Source organism: Cotesia glomerata, linkage group LG3, assembly GCF_020080835.1.
Source record: "Cotesia glomerata isolate CgM1 linkage group LG3, MPM_Cglom_v2.3, whole genome shotgun sequence".
Classification (NCBI taxonomy): Eukaryota; Metazoa; Arthropoda; class Insecta; order Hymenoptera; family Braconidae; genus Cotesia; species Cotesia glomerata.
Window position 1 is genome coordinate 23,855,354 of NC_058160.1, and position 16,080 is coordinate 23,871,433.

The 16,080-nt window shown below is 27.1% G+C and overlaps 3 protein-coding genes across 4 annotated transcripts; all 3 read right to left on the bottom strand.

The window, feature by feature from the left end:
- Positions 1-3,325: 3,325 nt before the first annotated feature.
- LOC123262241 lies at positions 3,326-10,767 on the bottom strand. Its single transcript, XM_044724397.1, has 10 exons — positions 10,491-10,767; positions 10,154-10,414; positions 7,800-8,143; positions 7,425-7,704; positions 7,171-7,353; positions 5,335-5,595; positions 4,932-5,275; positions 4,099-4,378; positions 3,642-3,824; positions 3,326-3,568 (listed from the first exon to the last, which is right to left on the bottom strand). Exons 1-10 carry the CDS (start codon positions 10,600-10,602, stop codon positions 3,345-3,347), a joined length of 2,472 nt encoding a protein of 823 aa, XP_044580332.1. The 5' UTR covers positions 10,603-10,767; the 3' UTR covers positions 3,326-3,344.
- A 422-nt stretch (positions 10,768-11,189) lies between these two features.
- On the bottom strand, positions 11,190-13,132 carry LOC123262245 (proton-coupled folate transporter-like). The gene is made up of 6 exons (XM_044724402.1): positions 12,985-13,132; positions 12,653-12,913; positions 12,231-12,574; positions 11,873-12,152; positions 11,621-11,803; positions 11,190-11,538 (listed from the first exon to the last, which is right to left on the bottom strand). Exons 1-6 carry the CDS (start codon positions 13,082-13,084, stop codon positions 11,327-11,329), a joined length of 1,380 nt encoding a protein of 459 aa, XP_044580337.1. The 5' UTR covers positions 13,085-13,132; the 3' UTR covers positions 11,190-11,326.
- Positions 13,133-13,257: 125 nt separating this feature from the next.
- LOC123262244 (proton-coupled folate transporter-like) lies at positions 13,258-16,022 on the bottom strand. Of its 2 annotated transcripts, none has more exons than XM_044724400.1 (6): positions 15,620-16,022; positions 15,292-15,552; positions 14,884-15,227; positions 14,527-14,806; positions 14,256-14,438; positions 13,258-13,677 (listed from the first exon to the last, which is right to left on the bottom strand). In XM_044724400.1, the coding sequence occupies exons 1-6, from the start codon at positions 15,717-15,719 to the stop codon at positions 13,457-13,459; spliced, it is 1,389 nt and encodes a 462-aa protein (XP_044580335.1). In that variant the 5' UTR covers positions 15,720-16,022; the 3' UTR covers positions 13,258-13,456. The 2 variants fall into 2 exon arrangements, with proteins under 2 accessions (XP_044580335.1, XP_044580336.1); XM_044724401.1 differs by lacking the exon at positions 13,258-13,677 and adding an exon at positions 14,076-14,185.
- Between the last annotated feature and the right edge of the window lie 58 nt (positions 16,023-16,080).

Consider the following 16,080-nt stretch of genomic DNA (forward strand, 5'->3'; position numbering starts at 1 on the left):
GAAAATCGCAAATGCCGCAACTAAGATTCGAACCCGAGTCGCGCGCGTGCTAGATCGATACCTAACCCCCTACGCCGTTCAAACCACATGACGCTATACATCTCATTATTATTATAAGCTAAGTTTATATAGTCATGAAATTTTGCTATCATTGTCTATATTATTTATTCTATTTGATACTGTGTATCGATAGATAAAACGTAACTTTTACGAATATTTATATACTAAAAAATATTCAAAAGTCTACCTGTAATATTTTTTTAAATAGTCTATATAAATTTTGTTTACTTTTCACAATATAAAATCTAATAGATAAATTAATGAATATTAAAAATTCAACAATAATTAATAAGTATATAGTTATAAGATATCGTTAAATTCGAATAAAATGTTTAAAATTGATACATGCAAAGTACTCCTTAAATGTAGAAAGTTCACATAATTTTTCAGATTAGAATCCAATTTTATTATTTTATCTAAATTAGTTTGATTACGAACCAGATTTTAACATTATTGCCTATTACTTCATAATATAATTTAAAATTTTTGAAAAATTTAATTAACCTGGATTAAGAGAAATGAGTTAACCTATGCCAAGTGTATATCTATATATTAATCTATTCAAATTGTTTTAAATCATTTAATTCGAATTATTTTTAATCATTTTCAATTTAATTTCTCAATCAGGAAAGTAATAAATGAAAAATGAATAAGATTTTGACAGCTTTATATTAAAAAGAAATTTGTGTTTTTGTTTATAATGTCTATAAGCTCATTATACGCAACTCAAAAAGAAGTCCAAAAAAGGGACTCAGTTAGATGTCAGAAAATTGACTCCAAATTTATGAGTTCATTAAGAGCTCTTAGTTCTGACCTCGTAAAAAAGAGCTCCTTAAGAAGTCACATTAGGACTTCCATAAGAAGTTTTTTAAAAGACTTCATACTGAAATCTTTCTGACTTGGATGCTGACTGGGCAGAGGTGATGCTAAATTTACGCCACCCGGTGATACATTTTTTGTATCTAATGTATTTTAATTAAATGGGACTAACTTAACGGTAATATTCCTATCCTCAAACCTTGAAATAAATTTTTCAAGACAATATTCTTTTAGTATTGAACATACAAAGTCATCGGCCATGTTATTTTCACGTTTTTTTTTATAACAAATTCTTAATAAATAAAAAAATACATACGACAAAAAACATCAACAACAAATATAACCTATGCAATATTCAGGCGCATGCGTGTAGCGCACTCATAATTTATTTCACTGTGATGTGGAATCTAGATCACGGTGATACAATATTTGTATCACCTCAAACCAAAGGGTTGCAGTCAACTAGTCAGATTGACAACATTCCGAATTAATAAATTACTAGAACTTAGAAAGTAAATATTAAATGTAATTTAAAATAATTAATTTTCAAAATTTTAAAATTCCGAAAAATATAGTCTTAAATAAAGAAAAAACTAAAGCTATATTAATAGAATCTTTCAAAGTCACAAAGTCTCAATAAATTAAAAAACATAACAGACGAACACTCATTTAGCCAAAAAATGTAAATAATTTTATATTTAGATTAGAAATTTTTTTTAATTAATTTTAAATTAATTCATTTTTTAAAATTAATTTTATTTTAATTTACAAACATGTATATATAAAACACTCAAATTTCATGCTTGTAAAGGTAGACCATCTAAGAAAAATTTCCAATTTTTTGGATGAGTAATTTTCGGCCGAATCATTATTCGGATGAATATACGTCGGAACGAACCTTTTTCGAAATCAAATTAATTTTAACTCTTGAGGAATATAAGATTTATATTTACTTATTTTCGATAACCCGGTGTTTTATAATTTACAAAATTGTTTTTCGGCTGGTATTCTAGATTCTATTTAAGCTAATGTATTTTATAAACTTTGAATGTAGCGGAATTTTAAATTTTCTAGAGTTTTAATAATTCGGAATGTTGTCGATCTGACTGGTTGACCGCAACCCAAACCAAAATTAACGCCACTCGGACAATCGGATTTTTACATCATTAGTGATGCAATTTTTAAATCATCTTTTTTTTTCCGTGTATAATTTGCTTTGTAGTAGACCCACATCCGATTAATAGATCGTGAATAGATCATTAATTATAAATAATTTAAATTTAGACTGCATTTTATAAAAAAAAAGAATCTAGCGAGCTGAAAAATCATCCTATTGTTTTGAAAATTATTGATTCCTTACGTAAAATTGAACATTTTGAGCTTTGGCAAGAATTTTTATGTCAAAAATTCAATTTTTAGAGAAAAAAATGTGTTTTTTAAAAAATGCCTGTATTACGGAAACTAATAACACAAAAAAATTTTGCTTTAGCTCAAACAATCAAGAAGACTATCGCGTAAAATTTGTCTATTTCGGAAAGAATAATTTTCAAACTTGGTATCAATATTATCATAAACAAACACTAAAATTACGGTTTTTAAGGTTTTACTTCTACCACATGTGAAGATACTTTTTTCTTTTTAATTTCTATGTATAGGGTAAAAGATCCCATTATTGACACTTTCTTTGATTTTGTTACTTATTCAATTAACCCTTCAGTACTCTCGCAAAACGATTTACTATCATTACTCGCGCGATGAGAAAAACTCTCACGCCTTTTGTGGAAACGCACGCATGCTTATAGTCCCTTTAATTTAAAAAATCTTAAATAAAATAAATTTCTTAAAACAAAAAAAAATTGACTTATTTAAAAATAATATTTAATAATAATACATCCAAACACAAATGCACTCTTACGGGAACCTCCGAACTGTACCGATCAGACCCGATTTTTTAAATTCTGACCCCCCTACTTTACTATTGCGATGAGAAAATATCTCACAGAGTTAATAAAATTTATTTTATTTTTTTATAGTATAGAACAATTAAAATAATAATATTGCAATCTGAAATAATATTAATTTTTTGACAGATAGAAAAAAAATCACATAGTCATTCCATTTGAAATTTGAAAGAAAATTTGAGTTATTGATGAGCGTGAGAGAAAATCTCATAGCGAGAGTGCTGAAGGGTTAATGAAATCATTAATTTCAATAATGAATATATTATTTATAATCTTTAAAACCTTTAGATCAAAAAAATTTTTATTTTTTTTACAAGTAGAACATTTTTTCATTGAAAGAAAAAGTGCCACTAATGAGGTATTTTACCTTAATTTCCTGAACAAACTTTATTATTTCACTTGAAATTTTTATAAATCATAGATTTATTAAATAGTATGCATGTACATTGAAAATAAATAACGATGTTTAATGTCTTAATAAAATAATGCACTAAATTAAAAAAATTATGACGAGTTTGGTTGAGTCTGATGTTGCTTGGTTATTTTTTCACTTTTTGTCAATTTTATAGAACTATTAATAATTATCATTAGAAAAAATATTCCAGAAGACAATAAATAAACTGGTGACGGATAAGTAAAAATAAAACAAGAATATGTCAAGCTGTACAACGGAGAACTCAACAACAGTAGTATTCTCTCAGCGAGTGTTGCCAATGAAAACACTTTGCCTATAAAATAGTATTTCTTTTAATTACAATCACTTTTTTTTTTTTTATTGATTAATATTAAATAAATAAATACCTAAATCTTTTGCCGGGGTCGATTGAGACATCAGAGACCGGGTTGAAGGGAGTACAATACCACGAAAAACTCCTAAACAAATTTGCCCATACATATGCCAGGTCTTCGTAGCGAAGGAAAGTGATAGAGCACTTAACATGCCTGATACACATCCGATTAGTATTGCAGTAATGTCGGTGAGACCTAAAGCAATAATTACTTTATTAAATTATTAACAGAATTAAAAAAAAAATAATCTTGATACATACTTCAATTTTAATGACATTGAAATCAACAGACATCTTACAATTTTAAAAATTTTTATAACAATTAAATTATTATGAAAAAAAATTCCACATGCAGAAATTAAAAAAAATAAATGCGAATTTAAAAAAATATTTGTTTTATCACAATTGATTTGTTATAAAAATTTGAAAAATTTTCAGAAGTCTGCTGATTTCAGAATCATAAATTTTACCCATATAACTTTTCGTTAATTTAATAGCACTAAATGTTCCAACAATTAATAAAATTAAAGTGAAACTTCTGAAAATCGAATATTGAGTGATATTCCAACCGAATTTTGCATTCACGAATAAAAACAGAACTTGATTATTCCCGTCCGTTGTTATTTTATAAAACGATAAAGTTATTAAACAACTCCAGAGTAAACTACGATCGATGCCATCAGTTTTCTTAATTAAAATGAAAATTGATTTTCTAACGATAGATAAACTGAACGAATCACCCCATTTTTTCTAAAAAAAATAAAATTCATTAAAAATTCCTTTTATATCAGTTGATTAACCCGTAGTGGTCATTATGGGTCTAGATGACCCGAGGAAATTTTTCAGTTGCTATACAGATGATATCTGTGGTACTATCTATTATTGTTTGAAGATTTTTTGAGCTTCATGGAAATTTACGATGTCAATTGCACAAACCAATATACTTTTTGAAAAGCTCGATATGATAACACTTTTTTTTTTCGAAGTATGCGATATCCAGAGTAGAATCCCGGAGGTAATTTTTATTTATCTTAAAAAATGAAGTTTTTATGAAGTTTTTAGTAAAAAAAAGTCAAATTTTTCGAAATTTGACTTTCTCGCATTTTTTTTAGAATTAAACAATTAAAAAAAAAAATCAAAAAACGATTGAGTTATCCAACGAAAGTGTTAAGAATTACTCTTATGTACGGCTCAAGTGAAAATATTGAAAAAAACGCAAGTAGCAACAATTTTTTCCGAGCATGGGGTCAACTAGACCCATTATGACCACTACGGGTTAATTACAAGTTACTTCAAAACTTACATCAGATTTATTTTTTACTGACTCAGGTACCAAAACTATTGTATAAAATAATGCTAATGAAGTTAATATTGTGGCAATTATAAATAAAAACATATATCCGATTTTTTCAAATATCATTGGTCCAATAAGAAGTCCAATAACTAGTCCAATTTTTGCTGATAATTGCAAATAAGTTAAACGCGTTGCACGTTTATCTGGCTCCGTAATGTCAGATACGTAGCAATTAGTTGCTAATACAAGTCCACAGTCTAAAAAAGCTGACGGTATTGAAGAAAGCAAAAACATCCATGGATTTACATCAAAACAACTTAGTATTGATAAAATTGTATATTTACAGGTGGGAACTAAAATCAAAATAAATAATTAATTGAAATTTTAACAAGTTATAAAATTTTTTAATTACCAAAGCATCCGAGTACTAGAAAAGGTTTTCTTCCGTGTTTGTCACTCCAAGGACCGACAAATAATGTTAATAAAGTTGGAAAAATATTTTCAAATAATGATTTTGTCATAATTATATAACTGGTCTGTGGCTGGACAATTTCTTGGAGTAATTGAGCATCATTACTACTAGTGTTTGTGTGAAAAATATCACATTTTGTTTTATTTATCACGAGAGTATGTCTACATGTTTGATAAAGTATCATTTCAGTGAAAACATTGCCTGAGGAATAAGTATTTAATTAATTTAATTATTAATTATAATCATTATCACATTGATTAATAATTAATCATACATGTCATTCCATCAGCTATCATTATCAATAATATCAGTGGTTCCATAAACACGAAACCTTTCTATTTTGATTTTTCACAATTTGTTACTTTTTCATTCATTACTCACTTAAGTTTTAATTAATCTCCATAGATTTACGGTAAAAATAAATAAAATATAAAATTATAATTGTATTTATTTAATTTTAATTGTATAAATAGTATTTAGTCTATATTTTATTAACTTGTAAATTTATTCTTAACTACTCTACTAATTTAAATTATTTTTCATTTAAACAAATTATTTTTTCACTGGGTAATGAAACAAAAATAAGTTTAACTGAGACTTCAAAAAAATGATGATGATCTCGTGAGGAATTTATGTTCATAATTACAATAATAAATCGTACAAAAATTGTTCAGCTTGCAAAAACAATGATGAACAAAAAAAAAAATATTAATGTTAACGAATAAATTAAAGTATAGTCAACTTGTTATTGAATAAAACACGCCAAAAAAAATAAATGAATACAAAATTTTGGATAATAAGATCATATTGATATTGTGTATGTATGTTTTATCGTTAATAATTTAAATATTATTATTTTTTATATCTTCAAAAATGTCTCCACACTCATAGGACATTGCAAGAAGAAAAATCAATATTATTGTGACCAATAATAAAATTAGCATTATAACAAATCAATATCCTCTAATCTTATTAATTATTTCAATACTTTACAATTTTAATATAAAATTAACGGTTACAAAATTTCATTAATCACGAATTTGTCTTAATGAAGTACATTTTTTGTTGTACGTTAACATTTTTTGGTGTCATGACAAAAGACCCGCAGAAAAAATACCCGCGATGGAAAAAAGGAGAGAAAAAAATTTTTTTTTTTAAAAGCGATTGCAGATTCTTGTTGATAATTGTTTTAGTTTTTGAAATCACTTTTTAATTTTTTCTGCAATAATTAATTACTGAGATTTTGATGTTCGGGTATTTTGTTGCGTTACTTATTTTTTTTATATAAAACATTATTAAGATGTAGTTAAAATATAACTTATAATCAAATTATATTATACACAGTAAAAAATTTTGCGTCATTGCGTCAAAAAAATTAATGTTAAAAAATTTTGTTAAATTTACAGATAAAAATTTTTAAAATTTGACACAAAATTTTTTGACGCAATGACGCAAAATTTTTTACTATGCAGAAATAAAATATCAATTTGCTTGAATAGGTTGGTCAGATTTCTTCCCAAAATATTTAAAGTTGATGAATATAATTATGAATATCATTGAACAAAATATTGCCGCAGTTAAAAGATAAACTGGTGATGGATAAGCAGATATATTTGAAGTATATAGAAGGGAATACAACGGAGCACTTCCCAGTGGAAGGAGCGTCTCCACAAAAGAAACTAGTGAAAAACTTTTTCCTTAAATAAAAATAAAGCATTTCATTGATTATTAAAACTTTCTTTCAAATTTATGCCAATAAAACACATCAATATTTACCTGTATCATCAACAGGAACAGATTTTGATAAAAGAGATCGAACTGTAGGTAATAAAACACCAGAGAACATTCCCAGGCCTATTTCTAGATACATGTGCCAAGGTTTTGACACAAAGGCAAGACATAACACTGCTGATAAACCGGAAATACATCCTATTAGCGCCTCTGTGATGTCTGACATACCTGTAAGGATAATCAAAAGAAAATTTATTTATTTTATTTCAAAGATTAGTAAGATTTGTGTAAAAATTTACCTAGATAATCTCTCATTATTTTTAAACCAACAAATGTTCCAATGATAGAAGTGATCATAGATATACTACTAAACATTGAGTATTGCACAACATTCCAGCCAATTTTAGCGTTCACGAATAAATAACTAATATCCGTATTTCCATGGGCCTGAATTCTAAATAAAGATACCACTAATAAACAGCTAAAAAACAGTCCGCGATTCAAGCCATCACGTTTTTTTGTATACGTCAAAATTAATTGTTTGATTAAAGACAGATCAAATGGATTTCCCCATTTTTCCTAGAAGATAAATTAAAGACAGATTATTCTTGCTATAAACTAATAAGTTAGTTGTAAATTGTAACTGTAATTAATATTATATAATAAAAACTTACCTCTGATTTGTTTTTCACGGTTTCAGGTAGCATGAATATTACATAAAGCAGCGATAATAAACAAAGTAAAGTAGCAATCATAAATAATTTTGTATAATTAAGTTTTTGAAATATCAACGGACCAGTAAAGGTACCAATTACTAGTCCAATTTTGACACACGTTTGCAGGCACGCTAAATGCCAAGCACGTTTATCTGGTTCAGTAGTATCAGATATGTAGCAAATTGTTGCTAGTAGCAGTCCAGAGCCCAGGAGAGCTGTTGGTACGTAGGCTAATAACAGCAGCCATGGGCTTACATCAAAGCTACTCAATACTGATAAAATAATGAATCTACAAACTGGAACTGTAACAAAAAATATTTTATTATTTATAAATAAATATGAAGAATAAAACTTGAATAATTCTTAACAGAATTCTATGCTAATAAATGGAGAGCCGGTTTTTTTGTTCGGTTATATTGCGAAAACTACTGAACTGATCGGAAAAATACTTATAGTCTACTGTCCCTACTACGAAGTGTTTGGCAACAAAATTCTAAACCGGACAAACTTAATTGATTTTTATGTAAAAAAATGTGAGGAATTCAATGGTGCTATTTGCCAAACTGCATGAGTAACAGCAAATTAGTTATTAGCAAAAAGGTGTGCAAATCGATGCTAGGTCATACTTTAATCGCTATTTATATTATAGTTAATAAAGATGATTGCCTGAAATATTTTTTTTTGGCAAGCCCCATTATTGGTTCATACGAACCAACCATTTTTTTTTATAAAAATCAATTAATTATTAGTCCAAAATAATTAATAAACTTTTACAAGCGAATGCTAACAGCTGAGTGAGTTACCGACGCAGTCCGCGCAGCTCCGAGCGACTGGCGGTGATGCGCGCGCAACTGTTTCGTTCAAATCACTCTTCTAGGTGATGTCTCTGATAAAAATAATTTAACGTGATAATAATTATTTAAGTATAAAAATAACTACGAAAAAACCATTTATACTAACTTATACTATAATTAACTATTTGCAATATTATAATTAGTTTTTAACGTCGTCATTAAAAACAAATTAAAATATATTGTAGCCTTTTGTCAAATTAAAATCAGAAATTTACTTTTACACTTATAATACTTTACTTAATTTCAGAATTTTTTAAATATTTATCGAGCTTTGTAATTATATAAAAGATTTTAGTAACTGTTCGTGGCTTAAAAATAAAATGATGTCTAAGTTTCCTGGTATTAGTAAGTATAAATGATTTTTTTGCGGTAATATTTACTGATAATTAATTAAAATTTTTATACTTAAATATTGAATGAGTATAATGTCAATATTAAAAGTAAAAAATAGTAACAACTATCAGTTGAATTTAATATTAAATAATTATTATCACGTTAAATTATTTTTATCAGAGACATCACCTAGAAGGGTGATTTGAACGAAACAGTTGCGCGCGCATCACCGCCAGTCGCTCGGAGCTGCGCGGACTGCGTCGGTAACTCACTCAGCTGTTAGCATTCGCTTGTAAAAGTTTATTAATTATTTTGGACTAATAATTAATTGATTTTTATAAAAAAAAATGGTTGGTTCGTATGAACCAATAATGGGGCTTGCCAAAAAAAAATATTTCAGGCAATCATCTTTATTAACTATAATATAAATAGCGATTAAAGTATGACCTAGCATCGATTTGCACACCTTTTTGCTAATAACTAATTTGCTGTTACTCATGCAGTTTGGCAAATAGCACCATTGAATTCCTCACATTTTTTTACATAAAAATCAATTAAGTTTGTCTGGTTTAGAATTTTGTTGCCAAACACTTCGTAGTAGGGACAGTAGACTATTATACCATAAGATACAGCGTGTTTCGGAGAAGGTTTTCATATATGATATGTTGGTGATTACTTATTCGGAACCTACATTTTTTTGATTTAGAAATAATGAATTCTTATTATAACTAAATTTTTTTTATTCGATTGTCATTTGTTTAAAATAAATTTTTTAATTCTATTGATTATGTTTATATACTAGGCAGATTTCTTCACTTATGAAACCTGCAATTTCTTTTAACTGAAACTTTAAATGCTCATTACATTTTTTTTTTTTTCATATTAATTATTATTCATTTTTGTAAGAAAGACACGGGAATGTTATAATGATTGCACATTGAAAGTTACAATGAATATTAACTAGAATAATTACATGGATAAAATGTAGATGCCAATTCGATAGAATTTGGAATATGTGCAAGTCAAAACAATACTCTAATTAAATTATAAGTTTAGATCTAAAAATTCAATTCTATAAAACGCTCAGCAGAGCGGGCGAGTAACAGCTAGTAAATTAATAATTACCAAAATAGCCAGCTATGATTAGCGGTTTTCTTCCATACTTGTCGCTCCAAGGTCCCAAAAATAATATCAATAGTGCCGGTAGAATACCTTTTATTAGCGATCTACTGATTAAAAGATAACTCATATGTGGTTGGACAATTTTAGTCAGATTTTTGGCGTCTTCACTGCTGCTGTTTGTATGCAAAATATCACAGTTACTTTTGTTTTCACCCATTACTTGTTGACACGTTTGAAAAAGCATCAAATCGGTGATTACATTAGCTGAAAAAAATAAATATAATTAATTAATTAAACACTTTACATAATTTATAAGTTTATAATAATTAATCTTACTTACAAGTCATTCCATTTGCCAATAACAGCAGAAAAATCGGAGGTTCCATCAATAAAAAGTGTTTCCATTCCGATTTTATAGTGTTTATATTTTTTTTATCCATTGTTTTCTCCATTGAAGAAGTTTGAATTAATAAACTATCTACTTAAAAATAATAAAACTACTGCAGAACGTCAATGCGACAACATTGAATGCTAAATGAAAAAAAAATAAAAATAAAGAAGTCAGAAGAATACATCTGTTCATCACTTATGACACGGTCATTTTACGACTTCCTATTTTTTAAAAAAATTATTTAGTTGCTATTATAATTATTATCATTGCTATATCATTATTTTATGGACAGATAACAAATAATTTTCATTTATTTCTGTAATTATTGTAATTTGTGATATTATCGTATTTTTTAATCAACGTTGTGGTATATAGACATACAAAAGTATTTTTACGTAAAAATAGTTATTAACAATGAAGGTCATCGTCATTGTACTTTTTATACACATATCAGTAAAATTTTTACAACCTTTTTTTTTATTTTTCTATAATTAAATATATTCTTCCCAAGTTCGACTCAGGGCGACTTAATAATTAACTTCTATTATGATTTATAATATATTAATAAAAAATAAAAAATTATATTGTCTGAGATGATTTATCATATCACATTTAATCTTTTAATCGATTGAGTAATAAGTAACATTATGACTACTATTTAATGCATAATATCAGTCTTTTAATCAGTATTATGATGAAAAAATAAAAGTCATCACAATAAAACTAGAATTTACGTAAATGAATCAAATTATAAGTTTGAAATGTTTAATTTTTACAACAGAAAGTTAAATTTCAGGTTCATCGAGTGATTTTTCTTCAGAGTATTTTAAATATATAAATATGCCAACGAAAAATATTAAAGCGAAAATTCCGGCAGTCATTAAATATACGGGAGATGGATATGTTGCTATGTATGAAGAATATAGTAAACTATATAATGGAGAGCTTCCTAATGGTAATAAAGTATCGAGAAATGTCACCAATGAAAAAGTTTTGCCTATAAAAAAAATGTACATTAATATAATACTAACAATTAAGAAAAAATATATATTTTTGATTGTTTAAAATAAAAATTTTACCTGAATCGTTGGGAGGAGTTGATTCAGTAATAAGCGATCGTGAAGTCGGTAATATGACACCCATAAAAATTCCTAAACATGCAAATAGCCACATATGCCAATCTTTTGACGTAATTGAGATACACAACGATGCTAATATACCTGATAAACTTCCTACTAATAATATCGTAATGTTTGAAAAACCTGGAACATTAAAACACTCAGTGGTTTTAAATTAACATAATAATAGCTTTACAAACAGCAAATAGTTACCCATGTAATCTTTCATCAATTTGAGACTACTAAATGTTCCGACAATTGATATAACCATGGACAAACTGTTGAACATGGAATAATCTACAATATTCCAACCGAGTTTAGCATTGACGAATAAATAAATTACATTCGTATGTCCATTTGTTACTATTCTATATAATGACACTATTAATAGACAATTCCAAAGTAATCCACGATTTAAGCCGTCGCGTTGTTTAGTACATGAAAATATTAATTGTTTAACGAAAGACAGGTTCAGTGGATTGCCCCATTTCTTCTGAAGAAAATACATAAAAAATATTTGATATTATTATAATTAGTTGTAGTTATTAGTTATAATTTATAACAAACTTACGTCTGGTTTCTTTTTTATAGACTCAGGTACTATGAAGAATACGTAAAGCAATGAAAATAAACTAAGTGAAGCAGCGATAACAAATAAATACATGTAACCGAGTCGCTGGAATATGAATGCACCACTAAAAGTACCGATTATTAAACCAACATGAACGCATGTTTGTAAACAGGCTAATCGCCATGGCCGTTTATCTGGTTCTGTAGTATCGGATACGTAACAAGTTGTTGCCAATAAAAGACCGGAACCTAAAAGAGCTGTCGGTAGATAGGATAATAATATCAGCCATGGATTGGCATCAAAGTATGTTAGAATAAACATTATTATGTATCTACAAAGTGAAACTGAAAATAAGAAAGTTTTTTAAAAAATTGATATATATTTAAAAATTTATAAATCTCTATTTACTTAAAATATATTACCAAAATATCCAATTAATATAAGAGGTTTTCTTCCGTATTTATCACTCCAAGGACCAAAGAATAGTATCAACATTGCGGGAAATATACTTCGCATTATTGATGTACACATTATTATATTACTCGCATACGGTTGAATAATTTTCTGCAATGCTCGTGCTTCTTCACTACTGCTATTTGTGTGTAAAATATCACAACTTGTCGTATTTTCTCCTATTACTTGTCGGCATGTTTGGAAGACTATCAGATCCACCAGGACATTAGCTGTAAAAAGTTATAAATTACAATTAGTTAATCAAACATCTGTAATTGTTTTTAAATACAATTAAATTTACTTGTCAGTCCGTTTGCCAACAACGATAAAAAGACAGGTGGTTCCATCAGATAAAAATGACACCATCCTTTGTTTTCCAATTGCACATTTTTATCATTCATCACTTGACTGATTTTAATTTTATTAAAAATATAAAATTTTTTTTTTAAATAAATAAAGTATATTTCTTTCAATCACAACTCAGAATTATTTTTATTAAATAATTTAAATGCTATTTTTAATTTTTATTTTATTAATTAATATTATATAAAAAAATATTTATAAATTTTGGCAGTTTAGTTATGTAATTATATTATAGTTGTTACACTCATTGTTATACAATAGAGCTTCACAAGAAGATATCACAAAACTGTTATAATTTCTTAATATTAATTCTCATAATTATAATGTTCACTTTTTGAATAATTTTACTAATTCGATTTAGTTTAACTTTAACTGGTTATTGCCGCACTGATAAAGGAAGTAAAGAAATATTAATTTTGGTGAATGTTTTCTTGATAAGAAAATTCCAATCGCATAAATTTTAAATTCATAATTATGATAATAAATGTCATTAACAAAAATAAACCGGCCATTAATAAAAACACTGGTGATGGATAAACAAAAATATATGAAGAGTATAATAAATTAAATATAGGAGCGCTTCCCAGTGGCAGAATTGTTTCTACGAACGACACTAAAGAAAAAACTTTACCTAAAATAACAAAAACATTAATTTTAATAATTGATAAATATTTATAATACAATAATTTATGATACAAAAACGCTTAATGAGATAAAAAAAATGCTAATTATTTACAAGTGGGGTCAATCCCATTTTGGGCCGTAACTAGGTGAAAAATTAACATTTTCAAATTTTTTAAAAGTTGGAAAAAATTTTGGCTCTCATGTTTTTAGATAAAATTTCTATTTTATCTTTTTTTGATATTTTTGATAGATATTTTTTTGAAAAGTATATAAAAAAAGCGAACAATTTAAAAAAAATTTTAATATCACAATTTTCGAAAAAATGTATAAATTTTTAAATGCATTAAAATTTTTTTTTTATTTGTTCATTTTTTTTATGTATTTAAAAAAAAAAATATATTAATGGTTGATCCTGCTTGTGAATTCTTGTGAGCAATTCTCATAATTTAACATCTTCATTTATTGTCCAAATTTCCAAGATTAAGTTATTTAAATATTTTAAATGTGGGCGAGAACTTAAATATCAATACTACTTGTAAATATTTACCAAAAAAATTAATACACTAATAAATTACATATATTTACCTATCGCATCTATAGGAGAAGATTTAGATATCAGAGAGCGTGTAGTAGGCAATACAATACCCGTAAACAATCCTAAAACAATTCCAACGTACATGTGCCAAGGTTCTGTGGTTAAAGATCCTAATAAGGTTGCTGAAAAACCAGATATACAACCCACTAGTGCTACTTTAATATCCGCCATTCCTAAAATAAAATTTTAAGTAAAAATTAGTGATTTTCAATTTGAAAAAAAATTTTTTAGCTCTTAATTATTCACAAAAGTTTCAATTACCTAAACAATATTTCATGAATTTGAGACCGCCAAATGTTCCGATCGTTGATAATACTATAGATAGTCCACTGAAAATTGAAAAGTCCTCAATATCCCATCCGAGTTTGGCATTCGCAAATAAATAACTTATATTCGAGTTTCCATTAACTACCATCGTAAATAATGTCAAAACTGCCAGACAACACCATAACATTCCACGATTGAATCCATCGCGTCTTTCGAAGCATATCGAGAATAATTCTTTAATCAATGGCATATTGAATGGATTTCCCCATTTTTCCTAAAAAAAAAATTAATTAATATTTTCAAAAAATTCTTTTAAATATTTAAAATGCATATTTATATAATTACACTCACGTTAAATTCATTTTCAACAGTCTCAGGTATCAAAAAAATTATATAAACTAGCGCAAATGCACAAAATACTGCAGCGATAGCGAATACAAATGTATAACCGAGTTGTTTGAATATCCAGGGACCGGTAAAAGTACCAATTACTATTCCTACGGTGACGCATGTTTGCAAGCAAGCTAGAGACCATGCCCGTTTATCGGGTTCTGTAGAATCGGCAATGTAACAAAAAGTCGCTAATAAGAGACTGTTACCAAGAAGACCGTAAGGTACCGAGGCGATCAAAAACATCCATGGATCTTCATCAAAATTACTCAGCACCGATAAAATTACATATTTGGATATCAGAACTACAAAAAATTTTCTTTTTTAGATTTTAGTATAAATTAATCGTAGTAAAAACAAACAAATTACCTATGCAAGCACTTATCATTAGCGGTTTTCGACCGAATTTATCACTCCAAGGTCCTAAAAACAATATTAAAAATGCAGATAAAATACTTTCGATTAATGATCTGCACATTATTACATTGCTTGCATACGGCTGTACGATTTTGTTTAATTCTTGAGCTTCTTTGCTGCTACTATTTAGATGATAAATATCACAACTATTATTATTTCTTCCTGTTACTTCTTTGCACGATTGAAAAATAATTAAATCAGTGAAAACGGTACCTGCAAATAATAAAAAATTTTAATCTCTATATTTATAATCATTATTGATAATAATAATTTATTTTACCTGTCATTCCACTTGCAAACATACAAAAAAATACTGGTAATTCTATAAAAATATAACGTCTCCATTGTGGTGTTGGTGAAGTTGTATCCTCAGTTTCCATTGTTGAATTATTTAGAAAATTTAGTATAAAAAATTACACGTAAATGAGTTTAATTAAATCATTGAATAATAAAAGTATTTTATTCATTATCAACAATGATGCTGATTTATGGCTTGAAGCTTTGTTACCGACTATTTTATAACCGTCGAAGTGTAGTCAGTACTATCAACTAGTAGGATTAATATCATCATTATTGTATGAAAAGATAACGAGCAATTTTCATAACTATGATTATCATGACTTTTCACATTATTGTAGTTAATAATTGATAATTATCATGAAGTACGTTCACAACAAAAAAGTATAAAATGAGTCATAAAGTAACGCTAGTCTTCAGGGCATCAGAATTTTTTTAAATATT